At 33.5% G+C, this 14,528-nt stretch overlaps 1 protein-coding gene across 1 annotated transcript; it reads right to left on the bottom strand.

The window, feature by feature from the left end:
• Positions 1 to 1,282: 1,282 nt before the first annotated feature.
• Positions 1,283 to 5,818, bottom strand: LOC120071511. The gene is made up of 2 exons (XM_039023834.1): positions 5,467 to 5,818; positions 1,283 to 1,644 (listed from the first exon to the last, which is right to left on the bottom strand). The coding sequence occupies exon 1, from the start codon at positions 5,758 to 5,760 to the stop codon at positions 5,488 to 5,490; it is 273 nt and encodes a 90-aa protein (XP_038879762.1). The 5' UTR covers positions 5,761 to 5,818; the 3' UTR covers positions 1,283 to 1,644; positions 5,467 to 5,487.
• Between the last annotated feature and the right edge of the window lie 8,710 nt (positions 5,819 to 14,528).

Below are 14,528 nucleotides of genomic sequence, written 5' to 3' on the forward strand. Positions count from 1 at the left end.
TTCATGATTTTTTTTTCACGATATAATGAAAATATCAATTCACCTCCTATCTCAATATTAACACCATAAAAATGTAGAACTATAGATTAAAATATCAATATTATCATAAATATAATAACATTTAGTTCAAACTTTATGAAGCAATTGGTCTTTTTTCCCCCTCTTTTATGTTTGGATTAAAGAAAGTTTAAGAAAGGATTTTAAATTTTGGATTTGGAGTTAAGAATTTACTAATATAGAATTTTAACGGATGTCTTAATTGAAAATTAGAATCTGACAAGATTAATTAATATCCCATTTGGTAACTATTTCATTTTTTATTTTTAATTTTTGAAAATTAAGTCTATTTTCTCATTATTTCTTACAATCATTTGTATCTCGCTCTTAAGTACTTTGAATAAAAACAAAAATATAAAACATAACTATTTGGTTTTTAGTTTGGAAATCAAGTCTATTTCATTCATATTTCTTATAATGATTTGCATATTTGTTAAGTATAATAGTTAAATTCTTAACCAAATTCAAAAAACAAAAACTTTTTGAAAGTAGCTTTTTTTTAGTCCTCAAAATTTGGCTTAAAGAGACTTAAATTATTACTAAACAGACCTAAGTAATTTACTTTCATTTCATATGAAATCCTACCAAATTCAAGCATTCTAATCGGACAACTGAATACAGGTGGTGGAAGTGTGGAAAAATTTAAAAGATCCTCTTATACGGATAGCAAAAACAAATATGGTTGACTTTAATTATAACACTTGGTATTATACACTGTCTTATTATTATTTTCATTCTTTTTCAGTTATGAACTCTCAATCTAAAGTCTTTGCTATTTATTAGTTGTTTATAGCCATTAACCTTTCTTTGTAAATTTAGACAATTAATAAGAAAATGACTTGAAATTCCATTATTCTGCTACTCTTTCTCCGATAACCATCAATGGCACCAAACCGAATCCATTAAGAATGCAAATTTATTGTACAAAAATTAAAAAATCACCCATCAAATCCAATAATGGATAATCTATGAAAAGAAAACTTATAATTCCTTGTGTGAAAAGACTTTTTCACATTTTTTCTCTTTGGCTTCCTGTGTTGCGACTTAAAAGAGTATAAATACAAATAATGTTGGAAAATAAAAGCATACAGAAGAAGTATTAAATTTGTCATCTCAAGTAATTTCCAAGTTTCAATGATTTATGCAGATTATCTCAAAATTTCGTGACCATTTGAAAAATTAGTGAGGTATTCAACTTGATCATTACTCAGAATCAGAAGGGGTATTCAATTCATCATAGTAATCTTATAGATTACTTTTTTAACAACACAGAGGAAATGAAAGACATCAATTTGCATTTGAAGTCTGCAGCAATAGTTTTATAGGCCTTTGACAAAGAACTAACTAGAGAAACAAGCATGATGGGGGAAGGATCACGTGCAAGAAAGTAAAGAAAACAGCCACGAACTTGTGCTGCACCTCAAAAATGATTGCCATATATGGTTAACAATCACAGAAAAGTCTGTTTATTTCCTCTGGCACCGAATGTTAAAGAAAATAATTGCAAGTTTCAGCCAGTAAGACTAGGATACAAAATCATTCGGGAAACAAATTATTGACCAGAAACACCTTTGTGGCACCTTCACCCTGTAAAAATAACCAAAAAAGTATAAAAAGGGGAGTTAAGTTTTGAAATATAAATGAAATCTAAATCTCCAGCATCGAAAGAGGCGTGAGTTTACTATACAATCACATGAATAAGTATAACTGTATAAGCAAGATTGAAAAACCTGCACGAAAATTTGTGCTAAGAAAAAGCATATATCTCATCTACTAATTGGTCTGGCCATAGCTTTAAAGTCAAAAGTCTTATGGTTTAATACAGTGAAAGCTTTATTACCTCACCTGTGGTTTGAACGGATCTGAGAATTTTTCATAACAAACATTTTTCTTAGAATGATCTGGTTTGGGTCTTCTTGTCTGAAGGCCTCGTCATGGTGTTCTCTTTCTAAAAGCTTTGTAGGATATCTATTCAAGATATTTGTCTCAATTAGAAAGCTTTTATATTTGTACTCACAACTCTGTTATGTTTTGTTGTTTAAATTCACTTTCTATCATGATTTTGTATCCTATTTTGAGTCTCTTGTATTTTTAGCATTAGTCTCTTTTCACCCCATCGATATTTCCTTTCCAAAAAAAAAAAAAAACATATATCTTGTCTTTTCCTGGTCTATGGAGGCTGTCACAACAAAAGTCAACTATATTTCTTTCTGGGACAAAAAATAACTTCATTCACGAAGAGAAACAATTACAGCCCCACTTCTTCCTTCTCAGCTCCAACAATCTAGGTGAGCCAATTAGAAAATAAATGGGTCCAAATATCAGAAGAAGATTAATGAACAGCATGGGCAACCAGATTATGAGGCACCTTACTACAAGATCTAGGGGCAAAATTTAAACTAGTGGTTCTCAGTCTAATCATCAAATTGTAGATCTCTGCATAAATAACTCCCCAAGGAGAGAGGGCAACACTCAAAGATGTATTTTCTTAACAACAACTTCAGCATCAATTTCAATCCACACCTGATAACTCCCACCCCCCAACAGCACTTTCCTCCGCCTCTGCCTCCAAACTCTCTCCGAACGAAAGATGGTGTGGACTGCTGCCAACACACCAAATTCATCTCTGATTACAGCCCCAAACCAAAACCCCATTTTGCTCAGATGATTAGTAGCATCAACATTCAATGTTAGACAACCTACCCCAAGCGTATGCCACTTCTTCCTCCCCATTGCATTCGGTTCGATTCGCCCAGCCAGATCCACAACACAAGTCAACTACTAGACCCAACTATAAAGCAAATTACTTTGGACGAGGATTGGTCAATACAATTCCAGACTCGTATTCCATTAGATTATTCACTGATCTGCAGTCATTTGCACAGAATGCAATGAAAGGAGGCTTAAATTCTGGCAAAGGTAAGCAATTCTAGGACTCCTAACATGGGTACTTTATTTCCTTAAATATTCTACATTTAGATACTTGTTATCCTACTCTTTTAATCACTTTACTTTCACCTGCTAGGCCTTGTAAGAAGCCAAAGCACAAAAGACAACAGATTCAACATATTGAAAAGGAACAAACAAGCAGCAACAGAAAGCAACGAAACTTTATTCTTAGGAAATAAGATAGACTTAGTAGTATTAATTAATTAAAAAAAAAAAAGACTTACTAATACGGTAAGAGTACTAATATCTTTTAAGGCTATAATTACGGTAATTATGCATATCAGACATGTTTCTTTCAACAGGGAACTACAAGAAATCATCAAGAGCAATGAGATGTCCTAATTCTGGAGAAAAAGTGGATGTGACAAACTCAAAACTGCAAGGCTAGACCTCACAAGCTCACAATGAACGATACTCACATGCACCATTAAACACCGACCATTAAACTTGGAAAAAGAAAAGATGTCACTCGTGCCTCTATGTCCCATGAAAAAGCAGTCATTCAGTTACACAGTATTATCTCCTCTTTCTATCATCTTTCAAACACCAAACATGCATAGATTATTTTAATGAATAAGTAATAAAGAATGAAGTGGTGAAAATGCACGTCACTTTTAAATTATGGAAAATTAGTCTTCGTGGCACTAACATTCAAGTACTAAAAGTTCAAGCCTACAAGCCTACGAGGTCAACAAAAGCCCAGGGTCATGTTATGGGCTGTAAATCTGGATGCTTTACACTTGAGAAGTCATATCCACGGTCAGCCAAACACAAAAAAATCTCAAGACCCCGGACTATGCCAGAATTAGAAGAATTTTCCTTATTAAGGAGCTAAATACAGTCAATTATAAATGCACCTAAAATAGGTTTTATGAGAACAGAAAAAAATAAGTACAGATAATGCAACAATCTACTGAAATGGGTTTGGTAAGTTGTAATATAAACAAGAGAATTGATTAATCTCTTCTCATTCTTTTAGTGACAAGTGTGGTAATATGTATGTATTATATGTGTGTGTCAGTGTGTGTATATATATAACTAAAAACTAAAAAAAAAGTCACCGTTTCATTTTTCTTTAATCCAAATAGTTTCTTCGACCGGGGCCGGTATACACATTCTTCGATTCTCGTCCCTTTTTCTCCAAATCAAAATGGCGTGAGAAAAATAGACGCTTGGAAGATTTCACCCCAAAAAAAAAAAAAATCTGTACATGTATCATATGCTGAATGCTCTCATACAATTAAAAATTAACAGACTCCCCAGGAAACAATACTCATGATCAATGAAACACAGATACCTCATGTGAGGCAAAGAATCAGTATCAAACACGTATCGGATATCGATATCTCCAGATATTTCCCAGATATGTATCTAACATGCAATTTGACATATCTATACCTTCAAATACTCTCCAGATACGTATAATCGCATATCTATTTCTATGCGTACCTTTTTTTTTAAGAAAAAAAGACAAGTAATTCATCTAATCTTTCCCAATCTAAAATTAGGCAATCTATTTAAAAAGATCACTACTCGAGTCTAAAACTAAAAGAAAAAAATAAATAAATCATGGACCAAATCCTAAACTAGAATTATCTAATCTCCATCTTCACATTTGAGTCCCCACAAAGTCCACCAAAATATAAACTATTTGGATATCTTCAACAATAAGTTCTTCGTTTATCTTCATACTTCTCTCTCTAATCTTCTTCTTCTTCTTTGCAATATGAGTCACTTTTCTATTGCATTTTATTAACTATTATACTCTAACATCTTAGATGTTGCTTTTTTTGTATTGTATTACAGTGTTTGTATTCTATTTATGTTATTGTTATTAACTTGCAGGCTAAATTTATCTATATTCTAGATTTTTTTTAAAGAAAAAGAATGTATCTTCAACGTATCATGTATACTCGTTTTTTAGAAATATATATATATTAAAAAATATATATAAAAAAAAATGAGACATCATTAGACGTATCGATATCTTAGTTTTTAGAAATTGACGAATCGCCGTATCCAATCGTATTCGTATTGTGTAGCCGTATCTGTGTCTATGTTTCATAGCTCATGATGTATTAACAATAGTAATCACAAAAAAAAAAGAAAAAGTTATGATCATTTGAGCGCCAGCATCAACCAAATACAACACAGTAATAACAATTGTCTTGGTTTCCAGGTCCAAATCTCAGAAAATGAAGGGTGATAAAAAACAAATATCAATGGAAACAAACTCAATCTCGGCACCCAAAGCTAGTTGACAATGAAAAAGGGAAACGAATTCCATCGATCAGAGAAAATCCGAAGTTTCAGATCACAAATACCCATTTCAATAGATGCGCGAATTGAACCATAATCAATCAATCCAAGAAGACCCAACACATACAGAACGATTTGATCTACAAAATCCTAATTACTCAAACCAATACTAAGACAAATACTCCACATTGAAAACCGTACCTCAAAATATAAAGAACTCAATCAGTGGCCACCATGTTCTTTGGCGTGTTGCTGATGTTCAAGGTGGCGCCGTTCCTCAGGAAGCGCAACAAGGTACGAAAAGATCATACCGCCAAAGCAGACATGATAGAGAGGGTCAATAGAACCAGTTTGAATGTACTTGGCGTTGTAATTGTCGAGACCTCTCTGCACTGCCTTCTTAGCAGAATCAATGGAGAGCATCGGCTTCACGTATGCGGGCAGCTCCTTAACCTTCAAGCCCCTGATTTCGGAGAAGAACTGCTTCATTGCCATCTCTGTCTGATTTGCAGAGTAACACAAATCTCAAACCCTAACCCTGAAATACAAGATCGGGATCGATAGAAGCGTTTTCGCAAGGGAGAGATGGCGTTCCAATCGTGACCGTTTATTACCTGGCCCCATTTTGTAGATTGGACGGTTTGGATTTTGACAAATGTCGTTGCCAAATGGCTAAGTCTCCCGAATTTACTAATTTTGATTGTATCGTGGTCAAATACATTAGATGAAGTTGTTTTTTTAAAGGAAAAAAAAAGAATGATCAAACCATCAATCTATCAATCTATCTATATCTATATTATTTTAAACAGGTTAGAAAAGATTTTTTTTTAAAATTTCTTTTCCATTTTATTTGATGATTATATTGTTATTTTAGATAATTTATGTTATTTATTATGATTAAACATTTACTAATTTTAAAATAATTTGAAACTAGATTGATTAAAATAAATTTATTCCATATATATATAGATAGATTTAATTTAAAATAAAATCTAAATTTTATCTATAATTTAACTATATTACACTGCCAATTCTATGAGTATCTCTCTTTTTTAATATTTCGTTGCAGTTTTCTTTTATATTCATTTTTTAGGCATTTTTTTCCAGCTCTTAGGTAGATCTTTTATCCAACTTTTTATTTGTTTGAGGTGCTTAATCCCTTTGTTTTGTTTTTCCACTTTTTCTCCCTAGTTTTATGCGCCTATAAGCTTCCTATGTATGGTTATTAGGTTAAACTAATTACACTCTCAAATTTTTAATATTTAATATTCAACCATTTAAGTATTAAAATTAAATTTTAAAAATCAAGAAATTGTAACGATTGTATAAGTTTGAAATAGGGGTGTACATGAATTGAGTTGTGGAGGTTTTTTTAGACCAACCAAAAAATTCGGATTGGTTTGGTTGACAACAAATATGGTCTCCAATCCAACTTAACCAAACCCAACCTAACCTAATTCGGGTTGAATTGCATTGGGTTGTCGGATTATTATTTTTTTATTAATTTAAAATATTTAAATTTATGTAAAACACATTTCTAATAACTAATATTTCACAAAATTCAAATCTTAAATACCAATTATCTTCGATATAGTCTGCTGCAAACTTTAAACAAAGAAAACATTCCTAAAAGAAAACATTAAAAAATCACAAATTAGAAGTATATATAATATTATAATTTGGTTTGAGTTGGAGCAATTCAAAATCTTTTATTAAATCCAAGATTCAACCTAACCCGACAAAAATATAAAAATTCAACTCAACCTAAAAACAAAACTAACCCTACCCAAGGATGTCAAAATTGTGTGTTTTTACAATGCATTGGTTTTAATTCACAAGGATGTCAATAGATTTGTTCATTTGGACAAATAAAAATTAAATCCCATCATCAATGAGTACCATTTGAACATATTAACTCCGATGACGAATGAGTACTTTAGACTTCCTGAAAGTGACAATATATAGAGACTTTTATGCTTACATATTTGGTTTTAGCCTTTAAGACAAAGTAATATAAGGTGGTTAGGGTACCCATATCTTTTTTACATATACTACAGTTTGGAAATTCACATTTGGTGGAAACAATCAATGGAAATGTGTAGAACTTGTACCTTTTTATTCAAAATAATGGTGTTTGCTTTAATGGAGCTCTATATTGGATTAGTTTAGAAGCAAGAGTAAATGGATTATTTGAGTATGTCATAGATTGTTTTGATCTTGAAAACGAGAAGATTGAATCAACAATTTCTCTTCCAAAAATTGGCTCTTCTAGAAAGATGGCTTTGGAGGCATTTAATGACAGTGTTTATGCAACTTTTCTTTCACATTCATCAATTGAAGTGCGGAGAATGCAAAATTGTGGAAGGGAAGATTCACAGCGAATGAGAATTTGTTATTAAGGACCTACCAAAAGATTTGGTGATGGAAATGTTGGGATTGGTGTCCTAAATCTCTTTATTTTCATAGTTTGAAAACTTGTATAAACGAATTGTTATTAATAAAATAAAAGTTATTTTATTTATGTATTAACTCAATCAAATAAACTAAAATCCATTGTTATTTTATATAACATAAATATATATGAGATTGACATACAAATAGATCATGTTTGAGTAATAACATAAATGGTCTACAGTATATGACCCACCATATACTATGGATATGACCCACTTTATAATTGTTAAAATTGTTATAAATTGTCACACCCCGTCCCAAATTACTCTCTTAACCTGAAAAGGGATGTGAAGACAGCAAATGTCAACCCTCTTATGACATCTACTGCCAACCTGAGACTTGTTTAACCTATTCACCTACTCATTCTAATAGATAATTATATAGCTCATTCAATTATAAACTCTTCTATACATGCTAACCAGCAAGAACATCTTAATATGTTATATTGATTTACGGTTATATAAACCCTCCTCAAAAGGCTTTATTAGATTATTTACACAACTCCAACGGACCCGTACATGAGTTACACAATAGACCTTACAATTCCCATGCCTCTCTTGAGTATGACAATGAAACCTATATATGTACTAAGTGAAGTTACCTATCTTCAGCAAGGTATGACAGCACTATGCCTTCGAAAACTCAACTGTCACCTGGGGGAAAAGGGAGGAAGGGGGGGGAATATAAAACAAGGAAAACATGAGCTAAACCCAGTGAGTGGTATCTTTGTAGGAACATATAGTTTTACTTTATAAAATATTTATAAACTTGTCAAACTATATTTGCCATGTGAGACTTGTAAAATCACTCAATAAACTTTCAACATAACATTCATAAGTCTGTAATACTCGTAGAAATCATCAGGTATGAAAATGTTGCATGATCACAAATTCTAAGCAATTCATTCATAAAACAATAATACTTTAAAGTAAATAATCTAAAATGATACTTGACCTTAGTCGAAGTTGAGAAACTATTAATCATTAGCTTCATCTCCTCGACTGATGAAGAGTGATCTTCAACACTCAGTGTCATTACCTTTAAAACTCTCATACGTGCATGCAGATATGCCCCCAAAGGGCTAAACATCCCAACACATGACCCAAAGCCTATATTGTTGGGGATAATGCCCTAAAGTATCGTGTCATGTAGTTTGTAAATAGTTTGTACGAATACTTGTGATGTATAGTATATGATATTTACTTCACTTCTTGACTTTGTACATTGGATGTTTTATTTGCTTTACCACAAACCAATAAACTAAAATCTCTGGTTGTCTTTATGTAACTTAAGCATGTATGTGGTGACATACAAGTAGATCATGTCTTAAGAGACAACCAAAATGGTCTATAGTATATGAATATAGGAGGGAAACCTTATCCTGGTAATGCTACGGATGCGTCATGCTTTGTGGAATGGTTACAAGTGTTATGACTTGTCACAGATGGTCTGATCCTGATCATTCGCGTAGGGGACATGTGAGCGGGGGCGTCCTATACAAAGAGTTTGTATAAGATCTGACCACGAAGTGTTAACGTCTCATTATATAACGCCATTCATGTCAGAGACTTTACTTCACTAGGATGACCATAGGTAACATGACCTCAATTCTGAGTGAGTTGTGAACTCCTGCCATTGAGGGCAATTCTTTGATTTGCATGGGTGCGAGTGTCCAGGTCGCAGACTCAACTTACCACTTTGGGGATTCATCTGATTTGGGAGCTACCACTTTGGGGATTCATCTGATTTGGGAGCTAGGAACTCAGCTACACAAGATGAAATTCATTCAGTCTCTAAAGCAAGAGTAAGTAGATAGATAGCTCCCTTAAGGTCTGATCCTGGGGCTTGAACAATATGGCACCATACACCTTCCCATGGCCCGAGAGGTGTTCACACATAGTAGGACTATGTTGTATTGTTCATTAGAGGGATCAGTGGTACTTAAGGAGTAAGATATAACTACAGGGGTAAATGGTAAATTGGCCCAACTGTACTTACGAGCATCTATGAAGGGTAATCATATTGATGATTGGTTCCAATGGACACAAAAATATATCTGTGGTAAGAAGAGTTCAACTATCGGTCTTAAGTGGAATGCCTGACAGTTAACGGAAGATCTTGTGACTAAAGAGTTTAGTCAGCTATTCATGTACCATTGGAGCTTTGAGCCATAGGTCCAAAAGGTCCCCTTGGTAGCTTGAATTCAAGTTGGGAATCAGTTTTTGGGTCATTTTGAAATGTTCAAATTGACAAAAGAGAGTTTGATTATATATGATATAATTGAACCGGTTAATTATATATGATATGATTGACCAAATGTATGAGATACATTAATTTGGAGGAAATTGGATATAAATATGATTTATATCAAGTAGAGGAGAAAATGTTATGATTGATATATGATATCAAACTATAGGTTATGAATATAATAGGATTATATTTATTATTTTATTAATTGGACAGTTATGAGATAATTTCCCAACGATTTCTCCGTAATCATGCGTTAGTGAAAAGTACAATTTGGTTTTTCGTAACTAAAGAATAAAATGAAAATGGTTTTCATTTTGCAAAATATACGCATATTTGCTCACAGAGTGTTTAGCAAACGATCACGTAGTATTTTCATAGCCTTTACGATAGTGCCAGTTTACTAAACGACCACTTACACTTGCACGCGCATTTTCTAGATGATCGCGTTCCATTTACTAAACGATCGCTTAGTGCCCGGGCCTTACTAAACGATTGTATAGACGATCATTTAACTTTTCCTACACGATCGTGTACCTCGCCTAAACAATCAAGCATCCTAACTATACGATAGTTGTTGTCTTCTCCCATTTGCTTGATCTTTGTACACAATAGCCTTTCCTCCTCACCTCTACCAAATCCGAACAAAGCTCATACTTTGGATTCTCACTCCGAGAATACTAAGGGCTCCGAGTGGCGGTGTCGTCCTCATTTCCTATTGTTCGTGCGAAATTGTTCGTGGAAGACGACCAAGGTGTTATTGAACGATTGCTTATTAGTCTAGCGAGAGCGAAAGGAGTTCGTTCATAGAGAGAGCGAGTCTTGCCGAGAAGAAAGTCTTCAACTTATATGTTTACTCGTTCTCTTGTCATTTATCCTTTAAGCATGCTGGTAATTTAGTGTCGTTAATGAATATTTGTATGTGTGAATGTATATGTGCAAATTCTATCACAATGAATTGGAAAGATCCACTTCCGCTCATAAGTACTCTTGTATAAGAGTTCCTTCAATTGGTATCAAAGCCTGGTTTATGATATTCCAAATTTATTGATACAAAGAATTGCATTTACATTTTCAGTGGGTAAAAGCATTTTTACTCTCTGTTTTAATTGTTAATTAGTTTGTGGATTAATAGAATTTTTTGGGATGAAACCTCAGTTTGTTAAATTCTTTTACATTTATAGTTAATTGTAAAGGTCTCTTCATTTTTGGGCATAATTAATTGCTATCAAGTCTGTATTCAAAGTTAGTTTGAGTTTTGAGTCATTCATGAGAAGCTTCAAAGCAAGGATTGTTGTTCTTCAAGGAAGAAAACGATCAAGCATTGGTCGGGTCGTGTATACGATTTTTGAATATCGGATACTCGGGTGTCGTTTAACGCACGCGTGCACGCACTAGACGATCGTATAGCTTAGCAAGCCTTATCGCTTAGTTACTGACTATATGATCTCAGAGTAAATTGCGTGGTAAATCATTTACCTGTCGCGTGTTAAGTGATCGTCTAGATGATCAGGCTTCGCAACCTCGTTGTCGTCTAAGCGATCGTTTACATTCGTGCTATTGTCTAGTTTGCGCTACACGGTCGTTTACCTGAAGACGTTTACTATACGATGGAAGCTTGGCCTAGTGGTTCAAGTCTCGGTTCACCTGTGAACCGGTTTGGTCGGTGGAAAAATGTAATAGATAGAATTTTTCATTCTGGTTTTAATGGTGGTTCATTTCGGTCCATTAATCTGTGGTTTTATACATGAGATGTATGGTTTATTTTATATGTCATATGGTATGTACATATAGAAAATCCCACCTTAAGTTATGCATTGGTCATGCATCATCTCTTTATTATAAGTGTTATGGTTTAGAAAGGCATGATTTAAATTACGTAAGAGCATGCTCATGCATATAATATAAGAGTTACATTTATGCATGCATATTCGATGTGCTCAACAAGAAACGTGAAGCCATGCCCACAACTCGTGAAATTATGGTGTCATTACAGGAAATGTTCGGGCAACCGTAATCTTCTGTACGACTTGAGGCTATAAAGTATGTTTATAACTCGCACATGAAAGATGGAACCAATGTCAGGGAATATGTCTTAGACATGATAGTTCATTTTAACGTTGCAGAAGCTCACAAGGCTACCATAGATGAAACTAGTCAAGTTAGTATGATATTACAGTCTCTTCTGAAGAGCTACCCAACCTTCCGTACTAATGCCGTAATGAATAAAATTAATTACAATTTAACTACTTTATTAAACGAACTACAGACTTATCAGTAAATGATGAAATTGAAAGAGAATGAAACAAATGTTGTTTCAAGACAAAAGAAATTTCTGAAGGGTTCATCGTCAAGAATGAAACCCTCTGACAAAAAGAAGTCTGTCTCTTCATCATCTAAATACAAAAGTGTACATATGAAGAAAAAGGGAAAAAAAATAAACAACCCACTGTAAAGAAAAACAAGGCTCCCAAAGGAAAATGTTTCCATTGTGGAGAAGATGGGCACTGGAAACGAAACTGCCCAAAGTATTTGGCTGAGAAGAAAGCGGAAGGTAAATCAAAGTAAATTAGATTACTTGTAATTGAAACATGTTTAGTGAAAAATTCTCACTTGACCTGGATATTAGATTCAGGAGCCGCTAACCATGTTTGCACTTTTCTACAGGAAACTAGTTCTTGGAATCAACTATTAGAGTATGAAATGACTTTCAAAGTGGAAACAAGAGAAGTAATTTCAGCTGAAGCAGTGGAGATGTCAAGTTTTTTATTTTTGGAGAATATTTTATCTTGTTAAGAAATGTATTCTATGTACTAAAGATGAAAAGAAACTTGATCTCCATATCATGTCTACTGGAAAATATGTATAAAGTATTTTTTGAACTTAATAAAGTGTTTGTTTTTTCAAGAGGTGTTCATATTTGTTCTGCTAGACTTGAAAATAACTTGTATGTGTTAAAACCACCTGAAGCAAAAGCCATTTTAAATATAGAGATGTTTAAAATGGCAGAAACTCAAAGTAGAAAACGGAAAATTTCTCCTAACGCCTATCTTTGGCATCTCAGATTTGGTCACATAAATCTCAACAGGATTGAGAGATTAGTTAAAAATGATCATCTAAATCAGTTAGAAGACAGTTCTTTACCTCCTTGTGACATGTCTTGAAGGAAAAATGACTAAAAATTCTTTTTCTGGAAAAGGTCGTCGTGCCAAATAACCCCTCAAACTTATACATTCAGACCTTTATGGTCCAATGAATGTAAGAACATGAGGTGGATATGAATATTTTGTCAGTTTTATTGACGACTATTTTAGATGTGGCTATATTTACTTAATAAGTCACAAGTTTGAAACTCTTGAAAAGTTCAAGGAATTCAATATCAAAACAAAAAACTTATCAGGTAAAAAAATTAAGACACTTTAATCAGATCGAGGTAGTGAGTATATGGATTTACAATTTCAGAACTATTTGGTAGATCATGGAATTCAATCCTAACTCATAGTACCTGAAACACCACAACAAAACGGTGTTGCAGAAAGGAGAAACCGAACCTTGTTAGACATGGTTCGATCAATGATGAGTTTTGCTCAGTTACCTCAATCCTTTTGGGGGTATGCAGTACAAATTGCGGTATATATTCTGAACACGGTTCCCTCAAAAAGCGTTTTTAAAACACCATATGAGCTGTGGAAAGGATGTAAAGGTAATTTACATTACTTTCGTGTCTGGGGATGTTTGGCACATGTGTTAGTACAAAACCCTAAGAAATTGGAATGGCGTTCAAAATTAGGCCTCTTTATTGGATACCCTAAAGAAACAAAAGGTGGGTTGTTCTATGATCCCCAAGAATATAAAATATTTGTTTCGAAAAATGCTACATTATTGGAAGAAGATCATTAGTCATCAACCTCGCAGTAAACTAATCTTGAAAGAAATGACCAAAGATATTACAGACAAATCAACAAAAGTTGTTGATCAAGTTGGTCCATCAACAACAGATGTTGCCCCATCACATTATTCTTAAGAGTTGAGAATGCCTCAACGTAGTGGGAGTGTTATTAATCCGTCTAACGCTACATGGGTTTAATAGAAACTCAAAACATCATACTTGATGATGGTCTAGAGGATCCATTGACCTTTAAACAGGCAATGGAAGATGTTAATAGGGAACAATGGATAAAAGCCATGGACGTAGAAATGGAGTCCATGTACTTCAATTCTGTCTGAGATCTTATAGATCAACCACATGAGGTTAAACCTATAGGTTGCAAATAGATCTACAAGAGGAAAAGAGACCAAATTGGCAACATGCAAAACTATAAAACCAGACTTGGCAAAATGTTTTAACCAAAAGGAGAGGGTTGACTATGAAGAAACCTTCTCTTCTGTTACCATGATAAAATCAATAAGAATACTCTTATCCATTACTGCATATTATAACTATGAAATATGACAAATGGATGTCAAGATAACTTTTTTGAATGGCCATCTTGATGAAAGTATTTTTATGTCTCAACCAGAAGGGTTCATTGAACAGGGTTAAGAATACAAAGTTTGTATGC

This window comes from Benincasa hispida, chromosome 2, assembly GCF_009727055.1.
Source record: "Benincasa hispida cultivar B227 chromosome 2, ASM972705v1, whole genome shotgun sequence".
Lineage (NCBI taxonomy): Eukaryota > Viridiplantae > Streptophyta > Magnoliopsida > Cucurbitales > Cucurbitaceae > Benincasa > Benincasa hispida.